The following is a 15,823-nucleotide window of genomic DNA, read 5'->3' as shown; positions in this document are numbered from 1 at the left end:
CATCATCGGCATCCTGCCCGCGGACGGACGCCGGCTCAGCTTCGTTCCTGCCGCATTCAGTTTTTCCATGGCTCGTGTGTGGCCGTCTTCAACTCTTCAATTATCCAGGCCTATCGATGAGATGTGCATGTGCACTGCGGCCTCTGCCCATGCTAGTAGCAGGTGATTACAGTCTGATCTTGCCGTTGGCCAGTTGATTGATCTTTGCTTGTGCTTTCATGTCAACACACATTTACTAGTAGTCTAGTACACGCTTGGTCCGCCATACAATTTTTATTAAAATTATATGAAACATCAACTTGTACTCCCGCTGGTGCTAATAGTTTGAAAGACTTAAGTATTAGATTTTTTAAAAAAAAACATTAGGATCTGTAGCTAATAACTTTGCGTTGTCCCTTATTTGTAAATATTCTAAGAGCAACTCTACGTGCCTCTAAATGGTCCCCTAATCCAAGTTTAGAGGGTCAAGTAAAAAAATACACTTCAGCAGACCATCTACTAGGCTCTCTATTTTGGGAAGATCTCCAAATTCTCCCCTCCACCCTCCATTCCTGGGGGTATTTAGGGAGCCCTCTATCTATGGGGCTATTGCTGGACCTGTAAAAAAATAGAGAGAACCCAATTTCACCTTTGGGGGCTTTGAGTTGCTCACAATACATATGTACTTTAGATTATTTCATAATGGTAGAGGTGGGTAATTTTTTAGAAAGCATAATAGGTCTAATGGCTATGATGATTAGGCTCTACCTAATTGATGGTCGATATTTCTGAATTTTATCTAATTTTTTTTTCTAACGCTTCACGTGAGGAATAACGTGAAGTTTCCAAAAAGGAATCTTCAATTATCAATAGTAAGATTGAAAAATTTTAGTTTAACGTTTCTGGTGAATGTTACCGCTTATATAAACCAAGGAATTTGGATAGAGTAACAAGTGTAAACAATATAATCACTTAGTTTTCCATACACATTTTACAAACTGTAGTAAACATATCCATACACCTTATACGCCCCTCCCCTTTCCCTCCTTGTTATGGACATACATCTTATCATGGATGAAGGAATTGTGATTCTTTTTCACATACAAGCAACGCGCTGTCCGGTGCGGCTATGGCGTCTTGCGGTCTCCATCCATGGTGAAGTGAAACGAGGTGCAGGCCGAGACGCAAGTATATATTCCGACTTGACAACTGATAAGTATATTCTTACCTAACGCGGCCGGTGACTTCTTCTGTCCAAGGTGACTTAATAAGAAGAAGAGGATTTGAGATGAGCCGAACTTTTTTGCTCGCTAATTGCATATCCGTTTTTCCTTTTTTAATGGAATTGAACTCACGTTTTATAACAAGCAGCTGATTTTAATGATTATATGCACTGCGTACCTATGTCTGTCATTTCTTCTTCTTATTTTTCATAATACATGTCTTGTTTTTCTTTTTGCACACTAGCTCCAGCCCGCAGGGTGACTATAGCTCTTCGATGACTCCTTACAAATATTTGTTCTTTTTTGAAAACACAGTACACAAATATCCCAACACGATGGAACTGCATATATGATGTTAATTAGAATACAATTGAACTTTATATGAACATGTAAATTGCACTTAAAAATGCCCTAGACATCCTAACATCAACTTGGCCAGTACAGTCCAAACACTTCCTCTAGATGAACGGTAAAAAGCGAAGAAAAAACACACAATAATCAATAAAGCAGCTGCACACAGGTTTCTTTCGCACCGATTATTCCTCCCTCCACTCATGCGCTTCATTCCAGGCGTTATAAAAGCGCACCCCGGCCCCAACCCTAGCATCCAGCACACAAGTCATGCCATACAATTCACAAGCCCTTTCAAGTCACAGGCACTACACCCAACACCCAAACCCCAAGCATCGCCAATGGCTCACTACCAGGAGGTGGACTACAGCTCGGAGGAGGTGAGGTCGGTGGCGAGCCCGGCAGGCTTCGGCCGCCACGGCGGCGTCCAGCAGCACGTCGTCAAGGAGAAGTTCGAGGAGGTCGACAAGGTCTCGCGCACCGGCCGCCACCACGGCCACTTCGAGGCGCGCGAGAGCAAGTTCGAGGAGGACATCAACACCCGCACCGGCGAGTTCCACGAGCGCAAGGAGAACTTCGCCGTCAGGGCCGACGACTAACCGGCTTCACGCGAGCTCCATCAACGAACACGTATCTGCTGGATCTGAGCCACGTGTCACGTATGCGCGTGTGTGCTCCCCCATATGTACGATGCTAGTATAAGTTTGCGTATACCGTATCCGGCCGGCCGGGTATGTATGTGTGTACGTACTTTGACGGTGGTGTGTGTGCATGCACGCAGCCTGTGTACGAACTACGAAAATAATAAGCTTGTGATCTAAATGAATAAAAGCTTGTGATGTGAATCGGACCACATCCAGGTAGATTGTTGTACTCAAAGATTATAACGTGTACCGTACACGTGGCGCATTCACCAGGCATGCAACTGTACGGTTGCGCATCCTTGCACGGAAATGCTTCCAGTTCCAGTCCAGTATCGCCGCGCCAAAGGAGCACCATGGTGGTGATAACACCACAATTCATGGATTGTCAACAAAAAATAAACCGAATCGAGGGCCAATGTTGCTCTGCTTCAACCTAAATTCTGGAGCAGGTGACATCCAGAAACCTGCAAAAATGCCTGCTTTAGCTGAATGGGAAGATCTAACTCTCTACGCAGCAAAATGGTTTTGCACTATAGCTCATGATCTGAATATTAGAGGACCATAGTATATAGTAACTAGAGCTTGAAGCATGGATCGTGGATCATGGATACACAAAACTCAAATGACACGTCGATCTGGATATCTAGTGTAACTCGTATTAACATGTTTATTGCTGTTCCTCAAAAGGGGAAAAGAAGAACATGTTTTTCTGCAGATGCATAAAAAAGTGACAGTGGTCGCCTAACTGAACATAAATGGTGTTAAATCAGTAAAACCTTCACTCGTGTGTTGAGGCCAGTATTCTTTTGTTTGATTGTGTAACTTGAGTCGTTTAGATGATGTGCGTTTTCACTTGATGGTGGAAATGGGCAAATGTCTCTCTTGGACTCTCTTTCTTCTTGAATAATGAATACACTGGTGGGGTGCATATCATTGTGTAGGCCAGTATTATTTTGGTTAATTCTTAAAACTGCTCATTTATAGGTGATGTGCGTTTTAAAAATATTATTTGCATAAAATATTCCATCGTTTGAGACCATATGCAGGAAATGGGCAAATGACTCTCTTGGACTCTCTTTTTTCTTCTTGAATACACTGGTGGGGTGCATATCATTGTGAGCGTTATACGATACATAAGGTTATCTTTTTTAAAAAAAAAACAAACAGATTATAGGTTATTAGATGGATGGCGGATCAGGAATTCAGGATAACCAAAATCCAAATAAACAGCCTTGCAGTACAAAGAAAAGAATTAAATGACCAATGGACAAAAGCTGCAGCAAAATCACTTGAACCTGAAATATATTGATTAAAGTAACAGTGAGATGCTTCATGCCAAAAAAAAAAATTCTTGCACACCAAAACTATGTATTTCAGTAGTTTACCAGCTGACGCCAGATCCATCATTCAGTTCATGTCCCCTTCCTTTTCGTTTCTACTTGTCATGAACAAAACTGTTATTGGACATATCTTGATATCTGCCGCTCTTTTGTTATTCCATTTACACTCTACTTTGCCTCAACCTTCAACCCGTAGCTTGCTTCAAGCTTTTTATCTCAATCAAAGAAATTCCCGGGCATCGATCGGTCTGTGTAAAAACGCGTCTCGAGTTTTCTTCCACCTTCGATCCCAACGTGCAGGTGGCACGGCTCGGCAGAAAGCAGTGAGCGCGCACGTATCTTTCAGAACAAGTTCCCTGCTCCACTCATGCATCCATCCTCACGTCCTTACCAGAGCATTTCTTCCATCTGAATCATGCATGAGGATGAGTTGCTTTGCTTGCACCCTATAAAAGCAGGGCCAGTCCATGTATATATCCTGCATCGATCGATCAGGTCTCAGCATTGCAGATCACCGCGCACACAAGTCCGTTCACTGCAACGAACTGATCAGCTAGCTGACACCAGGGCATCACCGCCGCCATGGCGTACTACTCGGAGTCCGGCTACTGCGCGGAGGACGTGAGGAGGCCGTACGCCGAGCCCGGGTACCGCTACGGCGAGGGCGGCGAGCGCTACGCCGTCCGCAAGGAGTACGAGGAGATCGACGAGGTGGCGCGCGCCGGCAGGGGCCACTACGGCCACGGCCACGGTCAGTACGGCGGCGGCCACCTCGGCCGCAGCGGCAGCCACCACCACCACCACGTCGGTGGCTACGCCGGGCACGAGGGGTCCTGCCACGGCCACCTCGGCGAGCACCGCGAGCAGCACCACCTGCACGGGCACGGGCACGGCGGCTACGGCCACGGCGGGCGCCACTACGACGCGTGCGAGAGCAAGCGCTACGACTCGTGCACCGGCGAGTACTACGCCTGAACGCGGATCGGACGATCGAGGTGAACTTCACGGTCATCGTCAGGAACGCAGCGCTGCCAGCTGCTTCCTGCGTCCTGACAGCTAGCTAGCTATGTGTACGGTGTGCACGGTCACATGAGTGTGTGTACGCACACTGCATGCACTTTATGTATACATACAAGAATAAGACCGTGACATGAATAAAAGGTTTCGAGGCACGCTCTGTGCTGCTACTGTTTTCCTTTTGTTTTTGTTCCGAGAGCGTAATCGGGGCGGGAGGCGGGACCTGCGCGAGTTTGCATCCCCCACCGAAATCGTTGCGGTAGTGAGGCATTTACACGAACACGTGTAGAATCGCGCCGCCGCCACTGGTGCTCGAAGCCCGGGCAAGCGAGCCAGACATCCTCTGCTTCTTCAGTCTCGGCGGGCCGCCATGTACGCGCCCGTCATCCGAGCCTGACGAGGCAGGCGCCTCCCGCCGTGGGTCTATTCTGGGCCACACAGGCTCGACCGGACGGTTCACAGGCTCCCAAGGGGTGGACGGTATTTTCTGAAACAACGACCGCTCCTTAGGTCGCATGGTACGCCGCCTCTGCTTCACGCCACGGCTCGCCGGAGCGCCGCCGCCGCCTGTCTGAGTCTGACCATCCCGATCTCCTTCTTCTTCCTCCTGGATGCATGCCTCGCTTCCTGCGCCACGTTGCATCTGGTGACGCTCTCGCTCTCTCTCCCCGCCTCGGCTCGCCGTTCTGTGATCTGTCGTCGTCGCAGGTGAAGGGGCGGACCCGGACCGGCTGCTGGGCATCATGGCAGCCATGGCGCGCGCCCAAGCTTGTAGAGCTAGCAGAGATCCCTCATGGAGCAAGATATCACGGCTAGAGGGTGAACGATCCGGTCTTGCTCTCCAGCATGCATGCGAGGAAATCGTTTTGCCCCAGGGAAGCAGCTCCGATCCGTGGTTTTGCCAGTGAGTGCCAGGAGGGCAATTTTTCCTGATTGTACAAGCAGCCTTTCGTGTATTTAATTAATCACAACGCAAGGCGCATTAACAATTCACTACTGCCGGTCTGCAAATTTCTAATCGCCTCTTTTATTGGTTGATTTTCCACTCTCAGCTTTTTTTCCTTTTCTTTTGCGAAGGATATGATCTTTTTTTATTTGTCACTCGGGAGTACTACCTCAAGGGGTTGGAGCACCAGAATTGTTCTCGATGATGCTCGAGACATTAGTGGACTCGATCACTCAAAAACTAAAGCAACTGACCACGTCCGACGGTCCGAGCCCATCAGCTGAGCAGCCTGCAGCCCCTGCACTACCCTACTGCGCAAATTCTTCTTCCATCAATGCCATGAGCGAGCCCATGACTACGCGTGTTGAGCTCCTATAAAAGCCGACCCAATGCGGTGCCAGTGCCAGGCCATACCGAGTACCAAGTACCAACACAACCACACAAGATCAGGGCCAAGAGAAACACTACCCCGAAAATGATTTGTGTTGGCACGTCGAAATTAGCATACTGACGGGTGAAATTGGCACCCACCAGCACAAAGATGATCGGGGCCACCGGGCTAGTGCCTGCCAGCACAGAGCCAGCTCTGTGCTGACGGGCGAGCTAAGCGTCCGCCAGCACACATGGGATGCATATGTGCTGGCGGGTGCGTTAGGTGGCCCGCTAGCACAGATGCCGCCCAGATAAAGTCGCGAACAGCTTCTTCACCAGCCAACCTTCCATTTGGAGCTCTTGTTTTCTTTGGAGGAGGTGGCTATAAAAGGTAAGTATGTGCCATTCCAACCTTCATTTTCAACTTCTATACATCATTTCTAGCTTCATTAGGTTGTCATCTAGATCAAGATCTAGACCTAGAAGAGAGAGAAAATAACTAAAGATGGATTATTTTTTTAAATAAAATTCTATGGTCATATTATAACCATTACAATGCTATGTTTATCATTTTAATGTAATATAGAATTGAGTTTGATTATATTTTTTCTACTTATTAATTATTACATCCATAGTTTTAATTGATGAATCTCATTGAATTTAATACATAATTGAGTTTGATTTTTTTCCTTCTACTTATTAATTATTACATCCATGGTTTAATTAAGTTTCATTTAGGGTATAGATAGTCCATGCAGCCAGCAGCCTGACAGCCCAACACAAAACTCGGTTTTTTGGCCCGTCCTAAGCCTGGCCCGGCCCGTAACTCTTTGAGCTCGGGCTGGCTCAGCCTAATGGCTCATGCCGGGCGTGGGCCGCCACCTCGGCACGACGGGCGGCCCGGCCCGGCACGATTTTAGGGTGCCGGCCTGTATTGGCCCGTTACCCTCCACCCCACATAAAACTAAATCTAAACCCTAACCACCACTACCCCTCCTCTCTCTCCCGCCGCCACCTGCCTGTTGCCTCTCTCGAACCTCTCCTCCTCTCTACCGCCGGTATCGCTTCGCCACTCCTCTCCTCCGGTGCTAGCGCCGCTACCCCCTCCTCTCTTCCACCGCCGCCACCGCTCCACCTCCTCTCCTCCGACGCTCTTACTTTTCAATCTTAAATTTGTGAATGATATAATATGGCATATCTGCATACACACCTTCCTCATTGATGTAGTCACCATATGCTGTGTCATCTGCTTCATCAATATGCGGATCTATGAGGCAAAAGTAAATAAATACTTTACAAATACAGCAAAGTGAAGTGTGTATGAAAGCACAAGAAAAATAGTACATACCATGAGCGACTCTTTTTTTACGTCCTTGCACGACACAATGGTCATTGTTTGTACGATCACCCACATCGGCTTCAGTTCCATCTATGTTGCAGCATAAATCATCAGATTTCATATAGTGAGTGCAATGAATCTATGGATGAAGTACGAAAGAATGGTGGAATACGCATACCTTTTCCTGTTACGCTTAGTATACTTCCACTTTGGCTTTGATGGTGGTGGATCTCGAAACACTATCGTCTTGTCCTCCCAGTCAGTCTCGCCACAAGGGAAAAACAAAGGATATGCCAATGGGTCATAACAGCCATGGTACGCCATAATATAGTACGGATCATCTCATTTTCCATATATCCAATGCTCCGGGAGAACCTATGCTGAGAGTTATTGCCATCAACCTAGATAGCCGCAATCTGCTCCATTTTGGGTGCATTGTATCTCCTCTAATCAATAGAAATCTTGGTATTCAACTCAATCATGTACTCTTGAATATCTGCAAGAGTACCTAGGCTTGTGAACACTTGGATGTACGGATTGTCCCGTAAAATACCACGGATCAAGCGGATCCGGTTCTCATCAAGATTAGGGGATGTCTTAACACGATAACCAATACTATCATCCGTGTCATAAATGTAGAGCTGCATATGGCGTGGCCCTTTCCCACCCGGCACAAGTGGATCGAGCTTATGGTAAATCTGGCCATGTGCCTTAAAGGTATACACACCATTACCTCTTGCATACGCGAGATGACGGTCAATGGAAAACCTAAAGCTGGTGAAAGAGAAATGTGAGTTGAAGTACCATATGTGCTTTCTGAAATACCTTGCATCCTTATCCGTTTGACTCGTAAATAACCGGTGAAGCTCAGACAAAACTTCTGGGACATATATGTGGACCTTCCCATTCCTGCAACATAAAGCAGGTCTTTCACCAAGGAACTTCTTCGCATTGCAGAACTCACAGTTTTTGGCCTTCTTCAACACATGATGCTTCTTAGGAAGGTTCATGTACACTCCATCAAATGGTTCAGGACCCTTAGAAGCCATATCCGGATCTCTATAATACTTGTAATGGATATCTGCCACAAACCAATAATTAATTATAAACCATCTTGTTGCGAGAGGAAAGTTACATTCATTTCAATAATATATAACATACCTCGTTGGTAAAATACCCTCGCTTCACCATCATCTAACTTATCATCTCCTTCTTGGTCAGGATCCATCTCATCTAAATTGTTCTCTGTTTCATTGTAGAATAGAATACAATATATTAATTGGGATATTGTCAACGTACAATGAAAATCATAGACAAGACCAAGTGATTTAAAGTTACCTTCTATTCCGTGCAATGGATTGTTTGGTTCTTATAAACCAGATTGATTAGGTTCGGCATTTTCATTATTAATAGAACCCCTTGTTCTTGGACCAGACCCTAACTGGGTTACCCCAGACTGCAATGTTCCAATAGGGGTTTGTAACCCTATATCTGAAACATTCGCCCAAAAATGGAACAACATAATTATATATAGTATAAAACAATTAATGGAATTTGAGAAAATAGCTCAAATATAGTACCTTGTTTAGAAATTTTATTGTGTCGTCCATTGTTATTTTTTAATATTTTTTGTTGTCTTTCAAAGTCAGATAGTTCAACATATCTTTTCCTTTCTCTTAACCTCTTCAGTTCCTCCGGAGACACCTCTACTCCAATATGTTGGTCACCTTATTAAAAAAACTTATATACGCATCCATGTGCTTAAATAAAATTTTAAACATAGGCAGTACAATTTCAAACATGCATCTGGAGTTGCAATGTTTGCCGTTACCACATATTGTCTATATCCAATTTCTCCTGCTTGTAGCGTAAAATTAGAATAATTGCAAGTCGCTGGAACTCCATCAAATTTTGTAGGCAAAAATTAACATGCATACCAGTGAAGGTGAGATTAGGTTTTTCTACATCAAGGAAGATTGCCTCTTCCTGGCACTTTGAGTGATGGTAATTTGCTCTTCTTTTGGCATTCCTCACGCTTTTCTTATCAGCTGACATTGAGGCAAATGTATGCCCCTCCTTTTCCATGCTTTCCTCCACTCTCAGATCTTGTAGAGACACATCATTAGGGACAATGCTGATCATTGGTACATCTTTAAATATATAAATATACATGCCTATTGTTAGAGGCGATATCCTGCATGTATGATTATATGCTAGGGCTACATGGGTTTCATATAAGCCATACCAGTAAACACGAAGTCAGATGTTTGCTTACTTCTCTGTGACAATTCAATATTTGCCTTCCCTCGTCATCCGTTTCCTTGACTCCATCCAATCCTAGAACATACAGAGGCATCTCATCAAGATCTGGGATGTAAATTGTAAATGCTTAAAGATATCAATTAAAAAACCTATTGAACATCATGTCAAGGTACTACTATCAGACCTGATACGAAGATTGGTAGCATATGATAAGTTCTCAGTGATCTTGTATAGCTGGGGTTCCTACTAAGCCAATCCCCACCAACATCACCCGATCCATATCATGAGATATCCCTGTGAAAGTAAAAAAAAACTATATCATAATTTAAGGATCCTACTATACTGACTCACAATTTTTAATGAATGTATAAGATATTGCCTAATTGTTTGAGAGGTGGTTCATCACATGATGGTTCTCCCAGAAGTTCATGCATGACACTGCCTAATTGTCTGAGAGGTTCCAGCATGCCATTGCTTGATTGTCTCTCCACCTTTTTACGCTGATGATCTTCCCTTCTCTTTGCATTCCACTCAGCCTTCTTCTCCAATGGCATATTTGCATATCATTCCCTTGCTTTTTGTCATTCTGCATCATCAACATTTTCACCTGCGCTCAAAAGGTTACATGGATAAGTCTCCTTAATATGTTATGTGCAACCAGAACATTGGGATTCAACCAAATATGAAACCAGAACATTATGATTCAACCAAAAATTAGATACCTTCTCTAGGTCTCTTAACACCATGGATCGATGCTCCGCTTACGTGTGTGTTCATCACATCTCCAAGCACGGCTCGATGACCCATCTTGATCAGATATCATGTAATGAAAGATTTGATGGATTATGTACTGTTGGTGAGTAAAAAAAAAAGAATTTATCATTCTTTGTAGAGCAACACAGGTAACATGATACAATGATAATGGAATAATACGTAATGGCTAAAAGTCAGCCGCATAAACACAAGATATAGGGCATTGTCATGAACTCAATGTATAATGTAGACAATGTCATGAACTCAAAACATCATGGATTATCACTCTCAGATATCTAGAGATTTTGGAGTTGTACACAAACATAATGGATTATCAATCTGACAATGTTTCGTTGCGGTCTAGGGTGGAGAACATATGGAATCATCACATTGTGAAATTACATGATCAAACATGAATAAGTACCTTATATAGTAGGAAGAAGATGAAGGTTTAGGGCCTTACCTAATTGGTGTGGTGATCTTACAACAGTGGCCTTCCTTCGCCGGGCGGTTGCAAAATTGATCAAATGGTGCCGGCAGCCATTTGAGTTCCAGCATGTAGTTCCACCACGAGGATGTGGAAGTCCGGCAATAGTCCTCAGTGGAAGGACTAGTAGACCTTTGATCTCGATTGCGTTCCTACGTTAGGGTGTGGAGGTCCAGTAATAGCCCCTCGGTGGAAGGAGGACGTGAAGCAAGAAGGAGACTTGGACGTAGGAGAGAACTTGCCATCGCCATACCTATAAATTAAAGGCTCTCAATAGGATGTCTACCAATCAAGAGCGTGTAAAAAGGAACGAAACCACGGAGAAAATCTTGGAGTCGCGGGACGGCAAAGCATGGAAAAGGAAGGAGATCATGGAGAAAAATTAGGAATGGAATTAAAGTAAATGCTCTCAAAAGGAAGGCTCCCAATACAAAGGCTACCAATCAATCAAGAGCATGTAAAAGGCATGTAAAAGGATGGAAACTGTGGAGAAAATCATGAAGTCGCGGGACAGCATAGCATGGAAAAGGAAGAAGACCATGGAGAAAAAATAGGAACGAAATTAAATTAAAGGCTCTCAAAAGGAAGGCTCTCAATAGGAAGTCTACCGATCAATCAAGAGTGTAAAAGGAAGGAAACCACGGAGAAAATCATGGAGTTGCGGAACGGCAGAGCGTGAAAAAGGAAGGAGACCTCACCCAAAAAATCAGGAACGTGATTAGCGCGTGGGAGGGTACGCGCGGGTGGGTAAGGAGAAAAAAGAGGCTTTTAGCAGAATCATTTTCTATCATCCAGTTTTTTGTCCTCTCACCCTTCGTCACACCTTTTCGTCACCCTCCTGCCCTGGCAGGTGGGGCTCCGTGAGGGGTACGGGGGTGTAACTCTAAGTGGGAATTGTTTTCAATTTGCTCGCTCTTTGGGTCCTGCGTTTTTTAGGGTTTGAAACTTGAGTCCACTTCCTTCTTTTCTCCTAGCTGTACTACTGTTATCTTGATCTCTTGGATTCCATTTTGCGAGATCCCCTGTTGTACTTTATGGTCGGATAATTCGTAGCACACGTTTTGTGACTGACTGGCACTAACAAGCCACAAAAAATGCAAGCTTCATATGATTCAAATCATTGATCTGCATTGTTATGCAAGTGCTGCGTGTATTTCGATACTACAGCTAGCAAGGCCAAAAAAAAAAAGACCGTCAAATATGGCACGCGAATAGGATCTGTGCGGCTTTGATCATTGCTTTTTAATCATTTTGGGATTGTATATGCCATGCCATGCCCACAGCGAACTAGATGCGCTGCGCAGGCCTGAGGACTCGCCTGAGTGGACTTGAAAGAATAAAGCCATGGATCAGGTCGGAGCAAATATTGTAACGACTGTCCTACCCTACCACTACCACTCTACCAGCCAGAACAAATGCTGCAATCCACAGTGAAAACGCATGCAGTTAAGAATCATAGCGCCCCTATAAAACAGAACCCCAAGCAGCCAAGTTGATCCACGCAAAGCCGCGAACCATAGCGATCCAAGTGCGAAGGCACAGGGTAAACGCAGGGGAAACCAATCACTATGGCCATGCGGTTGCGGCGGAGGAGTGCCTTCCACGGCAGCGGCCAGCCTCAACCCAACATGGACGACCACGGCACGCACTCCGAGCGCGTCACCAAAGTCGCCGGGAACCCCTGCCACGCCGGCGGCGGCGGCGGCGCCGCCGCCGCCGTGCAGCAACACACGGCTGTGCACACGGAGTCGTTCAAGGAGGTGGACGGGGACGGCTACGACCCCCGCCGCGGCCACAACAACCACGCCCTCCAGCAGCAGGCGCACCTCCAGTAGATGCCAACGTTGATGCATGGGGTACACACTGCACTGCAGCTAAAATGATCCGGCAAAAAAACGGGCTACTCGTACGTACGTAAATAAATTGTGCTCCCCCAGTTGATCCATCCGTGCTCTGCATCCACCGATATGAAAATTTGTGCGCTGTACCGGCTGGTATATCAGGCCTGCTCGTTTGATTTAGCTCAGCTCGTATGATTGCTTGTCCCTTGTCTCCTCAGAAGTTAAGGCCATGTTTAGTTACTCCCAACTCCCAACTTTGACACTATGCAAAAAGAAGATTCCCCATCACATCAAACTTGCGGTACATGCATGGAGTACTAAATGTAGATGAAATTAAAAACTAATTGCACAGTTTTGTTGTACTTTGCGAGACGAATCTTTTGAGCCTAATTAGTCAATATTTGGACAATAATTCACAAATACAAACGAAACGCTACAGTGTGCTACAGTGCTGTAACAGTAATTTGGCACCTCCCAAATTCCCCAACTAAACAAGGCCTAAAATCGTAGCAAAGATTGCCCCAAAATGAATCGTAGGGTACGCTGTCGTTACAGCAAAAGCTGAGGTGCACATGACCAGCAGGAAGTGAGGATCGATCTGTTGGAGATGATCAGGTGAAGGACCGGACCCCGGCTGCTCCAGTGCACAGCAGAGCATGCAGCGCAATCATGATGAAAGGTGGAAAAGTTTTTACCTCTCTTCACATCCCTTCAGACCTTCACAAAGTTTATTAGTGATTTCTGGTACATGTAACTAGACCTAGAGCATTTTTCAAACCGGGCCGACAAAAGCCCGATTTATTTCGGATCGAAAATTTGAGCCCAAGACTATCACATAGATATTGTCGGGATCATTTTTGGGTCAGCTCAGCCTTCCCGTTCTTCTTTAATTAATAGAAAAAATAAATGAAACAATAGTCTAGACGGGCTCGGCTCGGCCAGATTTCTTTTCGGGTATGATTTTCGATAACCATGCCGGGCCCTTTAGCAAGCGTGACGACGGCGACGTCCTGGAGGCGCTCGCGGAGCAGCTACCGCATCAGTTGTGTGAGAACCTCGGCCTAGAGCAGAGCAACATCGTGGCGCGTGGGCTTGCACAAACCCAGCAAGGGTGCCCTGACCTTTGGCACCAAAGCTGCAGCTAACCCGCTGTGCCCACGCCTGAACTTGCTGCTCAGATGACCTCGTCGGCAGGCTCCCGCTGCTCAAGGACAACGAGCATGTTGAGTGGAGCGCTGGAGCGGCCATGGGAGAGGGAGGAGAAGACTAAGATAGAGGACCGTGACCTGTCAACTTGCAAACAGAGCTCGCGTATCAGTCGATCCACACCAGCATCTCCGTCCATCTCAGCATGCCAACGTGGCAAAACTACCATGCAAAGCTACCTCAGGGGGTCATTTAAACAGTTTTGTGCAGGTTAGAGAGTTAAACATCCGGTTTTGTAGTACTTGAGGAGGTGATATGACCAACGCGTGATACGTTGTGGGGTTAAAATGCAACTGCTGCATATTTTTGCTACTTGCCTACTACAGCTAGCAAGGCAAAAGATAAGCCGTCAAATAGGGCACGCGAATAGGATCTCGTTGCTGCTTCACTAATCACCATTGACGGGGCAAGCCGGATCATTGCTTTAATCATTTTGGTATTGTTTATGCCATGCCGCCCACAACGAACTAGATGCTCGTGCAGGCCTGAGGACTCGCCTGAGTGGACTCGAAGAAGAATAAAGCCATTGATCAGGTCGGACTGTCAGAGCAGTGTCTGTCCTACTACCCTACCACTACCAGCCCAGAACAAATGCTGCAATCCACATTCCACAGTGAAAACGCATGTAGCCTAAAGCAATATCGTATCGCTCCTATAAAACACAACCCCAAGCCGATCGATCCATGCAGTGCCGAGAGCCAACTGCCAAGGCACAGGTAGCGCAGGGAAACCAATCGCTTAGCCACCAGCGTGCCAGCAGCCATGCGGAGGAGTGCCTGCGGCTACGGCGGCTACGGCCAGCCGCAACCCGACATGAACATGAACTACCACCGCAGTCACTCCGAGCACGTCACCAAATTCGCCGGGAACCCGCGCCACGCCGGCTGCGGCGGCGCCGTGCAGCACCACACGGCCGTGCACAAGGAGTCGTTCGAGGAGGTGGACGGGGACTGCTACGACCCCCGCCGCGGCCACAGCAACCACGCCCTCCAGCAGCAGCAGCAGGCGCACCGCCACCACAACGGCGGCGGCTCCCACCGCTACGAGACTTACCAGGAGACCTACGAGGAGTCGTGCGAGGAGGATACCTACGAGGAGTCGTGCGAGGAGGAGACCTACAGCGCCGGCCGCCGCCACGGGAACGGACACGCCGGCGGCGGGCGCCGCTACGAGTACGAGAGCTACAAGGAGACCTGCTAGTCTGCTACGAGGACGAAGAGGAGGTCGTGGGCGGCGGCGGCTACGCCCAGCTCAAGCGCGGCCAACGCTGCGCATGAGCTAGCAGCCATTGCGCCGGCTCTCATGCACCTGGATGCGAGACTCCGTATTGGTAGACACCACGTTGATGCATGGGGTACACAGCACTGCAGCTTAAATAATAATCTGGTGATGCCGGGCTAATCGTACGTAAATAAATTGTACCCCCACAGTTGATCGGTGCTCTGCATCCACCGTATAAAAATTTGTGCTTGCTTGTTTGATTTGCCTCGTGATTGCTTGTCTCCTTCAAATTAAATTTGGAATCAGCGATGGTGCCCACCGTGCAGCCGCTTATATAATGTTTGACATCGGCTAAGCAGAGCCCACCCTTGCCCGTGGAACTCGCGGTCGACGGTGAGCCAAGACGCTGTCAATGTAATTGGCATTGCCTGACCTGCTAGGGTCGTATTCTCTCGTATATATAGGCAGGATACATTGAGGAGATTACATCCGAGTTTAACAACCCCTACGGAAATCACAGAGACACAGCTCCAGGAGAATCAGGACTCCTTCTATGAATAGGAAGAGATGTCTATCGTTAACACCCCCCCTCAATCTGGACGGTGTGACACTAAGTTCAGATTGTGACGTATTTGAGTAAACGCAGTTGAAGGCAACGGCTTTGTCATGATGTCAGCTATCTGATCTTTGGAGCTGATAAAGCGCACTTCAAGTTGACGGGAGGCAACACGTTCGCGAACAAAGTGATAGTCAACTTCCACATGTTTAGTCTGGCGATGGAATATGGGATTAGCCGACAGGTAGGTGGCACCAATATTGTCACACCAGAGACTAGGAGGCCG

The 15,823-nt window shown here is 46.7% G+C and overlaps 2 protein-coding genes and 1 pseudogene across 2 annotated transcripts; all 3 read left to right on the top strand.

Annotated features, from left to right (window-relative positions):
- Positions 1 to 1,800: 1,800 nt before the first annotated feature.
- On the top strand, positions 1,801 to 2,432 carry LOC101771648. Its single transcript, XM_004970950.4, has one exon. It carries the CDS (start codon positions 1,895 to 1,897, stop codon positions 2,150 to 2,152), a length of 258 nt encoding a protein of 85 aa, XP_004971007.2. The 5' UTR covers positions 1,801 to 1,894; the 3' UTR covers positions 2,153 to 2,432.
- A 9,794-nt stretch (positions 2,433 to 12,226) lies between these two features.
- LOC105914471 lies at positions 12,227 to 12,794 on the top strand. The gene has a single exon (XM_012846225.3). The coding sequence runs from the start codon at positions 12,282 to 12,284 to the stop codon at positions 12,546 to 12,548; it is 267 nt and encodes an 88-aa protein (XP_012701679.1). The 5' UTR covers positions 12,227 to 12,281; the 3' UTR covers positions 12,549 to 12,794.
- A 1,633-nt stretch (positions 12,795 to 14,427) lies between these two features.
- Positions 14,428 to 15,245, top strand: LOC101770865 (annotated as a pseudogene).
- Positions 15,246 to 15,823: the final 578 nt, after the last annotated feature.

Source organism: Setaria italica, chromosome V (assembly GCF_000263155.2).
Source record: "Setaria italica strain Yugu1 chromosome V, Setaria_italica_v2.0, whole genome shotgun sequence".
Lineage (NCBI taxonomy): Eukaryota > Viridiplantae > Streptophyta > Magnoliopsida > Poales > Poaceae > Setaria > Setaria italica.
The sequence above is the reverse complement of the archived record's forward strand: the minus strand, read 5'-3'. Positions and strand labels throughout refer to the sequence as shown.